Here is a 3,538-nt window from a genome sequence, read left to right on the forward strand (position 1 = left end):
AAGGTTTTATGTATTTCTTAGTACGTAGCACGTAATATATGCATATGTCCACTTTCGGGTGATATTGACATTGATAGTCTTCAATTTTCAAAGAAGCAACAACTTCGACGTATTATCATATAAATTTGTTAGTAATAGTACGATTTCCATCAAACTGGTATGATCACGCTCTACATTATAGCCTATATCACTGCAGAATTTTGTGACGCTAGGATGAATTTAAGGGGGGTTTCCAGCCAATTATAAAAAATTATAGTAATATACTATTATTAACTTTCTTTGAATAGATATCGGTATGAAAGGTATTTCGGAGCCAAGGCACCATATAGTGGCAGCCTCTTGATTTTTTTCAGATTTTTCGGTTTGGTAGTTTCTGAGAATGGCCCCCTTAAATAAATGATCACTGTCAACCCCCCGCACTCCCCACGTTTCCAAGAAATGTCAAAACTAAGACCGGCTTCGAAAAGTACTAATCGAGACCTTTAATTTGATACCCCACATGACTATATTTGATGAAAAAAAATTTTACACCCCCCTTTTGCATGTATGGGGACCCCCCCTTAAGTTCAACGTAAAAAGATGTAACTCACTGTATGTGTGAGCGTTCACAGTTCCCACCTTTCTACCAAATTTGGTGTCAATCGCTATAACCGTCTCCGAGAAAAATGCGTGTGACGGACAGACAGACAGACAGACAGACAGACAGACAGACAGACGGACAGACAGACAGACAGACAGACAGACGGTAAACCGATTTTAATAAGGTTTTGTGTTTACACAAAACCTTAAAAATATAAATATGTATTACAGCAATATTCGTGCGAGTTAAGGGTAAACATTGACAGCGATATAACAAATGACTTCGTACTTAGTCGGAGACCTGAATTGCAACATATACAACATGGTGCTTCCTCTCACCCTCCCTTTGTGAAACTAACGCCTATAGAGAGTGACTTCAAGGTGAAACTAGCGCACGCGTGAAAGAATTATTACAGGTACCGTCTTGAAGAACCCGACAAGCGAAGTAGCACTACAACGAAAAAAAGAGTACATCCAACCAGATTAAAATGATTATGATAATTTATGTGGAGTATATCACCAGATGATTGCTACTATAATAACTTAACTGACGCACAGAGTGTTTTACCGTTTACAGCTGGCACTATCTTTCAACCAGCACTAAATTATCTGCCAATCAATCAGATAGGCACGTACATACCTAATAATATCTGCTCTCACTAATCTCGCATGTTATCAAAGTCCCCTTTGCACTGATATATCCATTATTTTTCTTATAATGTCTAGATTGACCAAGCACCAGTTTCAGTTTTGGTCTAGCGCTCATCCAGTGCAAAATGGAGAAGCTAGAGTTCCTAGTGTTAGTGCTCTGTGCCGTAACCATTCAGGCCAGTACAATTCCCACGAGAGCTAAGGATAAATGTTTCCAGTCCTCGCATCAGTGCTATGACGAACGTATTCATCCGGACAGCCAGGGATCTACCCGTGTCTCCAAAAATTTAGCAAATGAACTTGAGACGAACTTTTGGCTGAACAATGCCAAGGATTTTGTTGACCAGCAAATTAAAAGGAAAATCAACACCAACGTCGCCAAAAATGTTATATTTTTCATTGGTGATGGCATGTCTGTGCCTACCATTAGCGCGGCTAGAGTTTACATGGGTGGAGAGGAGCAGAAACTATCCTTCGAGAAATTTCCCCATACTGGACTATCGAAGACCTACTGTCTGGACAGAAAAGTTCCCGACTCTGCAAGTACAGCAACTGCATATTTGACTGGCGTTAAAGCGAACTATGGAACCATCGGTGTCAACGGACAGGTTACCCGCAAGGACTGCAACGCGGCCATGGATGTTACCAAGCACACCACGTCTATTGCCAAATGGGCTCAAGATGCAGGCAAAGCAACTGGAATCGTCACCACAACGCGAATTACTCACGCATCTCCAGCAGGAAATTACGCAAATACCGCAGATCGGGACTGGGAAAATGACGCCGAAGTACCAGCTGGTTGCCCTAAAGACATTGATATTGCCACACAATTAATTCATGGCGAAGTGGGAAGTAAATTCAAAGTGATCCTAGGAGGTGGTCGTGCTGAATTCTTGAATGAAACTGTAGTAGATGAAGAAGGAAACCCAGGGTATCGCCAAGATGGAAAAAATCTTATCCAGGAATGGCTTGATGCCGACTCCAAACGTAAATATGTGTTCAATAGTAGGGGTCTGTCAAATATCGATGCAAAAACTACGGATTCCCTTATGGGTCTGTTCCAAGACGACCACATGTTGTACCACTTGGAAGCAGAACACAAAGGGCTGGATACAGAAAAACCCACATTAGAGGAGATGACTCGCAAAGCCATTGAAATCCTCCAGAAAAGCGAGAATGGATTCTATTTATTCGTAGAAGGAGGAAAAATTGATTTGGCTCATCATGATGTATATGCGAAAATTGCTCTCGACGAAACCGCTGAACTATCAAAAGCAGTCCAGGCCGCAGTAGATATGACAAATGAGGACGACACTTTGATTGTGGTCACTTCAGATCATGCTCACACCATGAGCTATGCTGGATATCCGGTAAGTAATCCTTTGAAGATGAAAGTATCCTTCAGAAATTCATTTTTTTAGGAGAAATTATTCACTAATTTAACTTAGGGATGTGATTGAGAAAGCGTTTTCCTTTAATTCCTACAGGCACGAACCAATAATATTTTCGGAGAAGCTCAAATCAGCAAAACGGATAATCTCCCTTATATGACCCTCAGCTATGCTAACGGAGATGGCTACGAAAAATATAGGGACGATGAAACTAATTCACGAGTACCACTAACAGATTCGGAAGCTAACGATTACAAACAGAAATTCCCATCCACGGTTCCAAAAGACAGTGAAACTCATGGCGGGGAGGATGTTGGTGTTTTCGCTAGAGGTCCGTGGGCACACATGTTCAGTAGCACCTACGAACAGAATGTCATTCCACATCTTATGGCTTATGCTTCGTGCATTGGAAAAGGACTTAAAGCTTGTGATTAAACGTTTCTAGCTTTGTTAGATTAAGACACTTTTGAATTATTTATAGACTATTTACTGCGTTTGGTTTTAACAAACATAATAAAATTAAAAAATACAATACTCGATTAGTTCTTCTATGGCGCTGCATTCCGATGTCGATCCTTGGCTTTTTGGAATCTTCGTCTTCACTTTTCTTGGTCGCTCAACGTCGTCCTCCAATTTCAGAAACCGAACATCGAGTAGCTCACGTTATCAACTGCATGCTCATATCTGTTTTAAGATTTTCTCGATGATTGTTCACCTTCCATCTTACCTTTGAATAAGTCCCTGAGAATCCTTCTGTCGTTCATACGCTCTACATGACCCGCCCAATGTAGATTTCTAATGTTAATATGGTGGCGGCTTCTGATTCCTCGCATATCGGTCTGAACTCAGTCCTGGGGACAATCATCCCTTCCCTCTCCATTAACGTGTGACCAAGCACTCAACATATTTTATCAAAT

The 3,538-nt window shown here is 41.0% G+C and overlaps 1 protein-coding gene across 1 annotated transcript; it reads left to right on the top strand.

Moving 5' to 3' along the window:
- Positions 1 to 1,310: 1,310 nt before the first annotated feature.
- On the top strand, positions 1,311 to 3,106 carry LOC119657584 (membrane-bound alkaline phosphatase). Its single transcript, XM_038064563.1, has 2 exons — positions 1,311 to 2,600; positions 2,718 to 3,106. Exons 1-2 carry the CDS (start codon positions 1,356 to 1,358, stop codon positions 3,054 to 3,056), a joined length of 1,584 nt encoding a protein of 527 aa, XP_037920491.1. The 5' UTR covers positions 1,311 to 1,355; the 3' UTR covers positions 3,057 to 3,106.
- Positions 3,107 to 3,538: the final 432 nt, after the last annotated feature.

This window comes from Hermetia illucens, chromosome 5, assembly GCF_905115235.1.
Source record: "Hermetia illucens chromosome 5, iHerIll2.2.curated.20191125, whole genome shotgun sequence".
Classification (NCBI taxonomy): domain Eukaryota; kingdom Metazoa; phylum Arthropoda; class Insecta; order Diptera; family Stratiomyidae; genus Hermetia; species Hermetia illucens.

Excerpts from the sequence above, each read along its gene's own strand:
- LOC119657584 (XM_038064563.1), top strand. The coding sequence starts at position 1,356 with ATGGAGAAGCTAGAGTTCCTAGTGTTAGTGCTCTGTGCCGTAACCATT. Across the intron at positions 2,601-2,717 it reads TGAGCTATGCTGGATATCCG|GCACGAACCAATAATATTTT; the intron begins GTAAGTAATCCT and ends TAATTCCTACAG.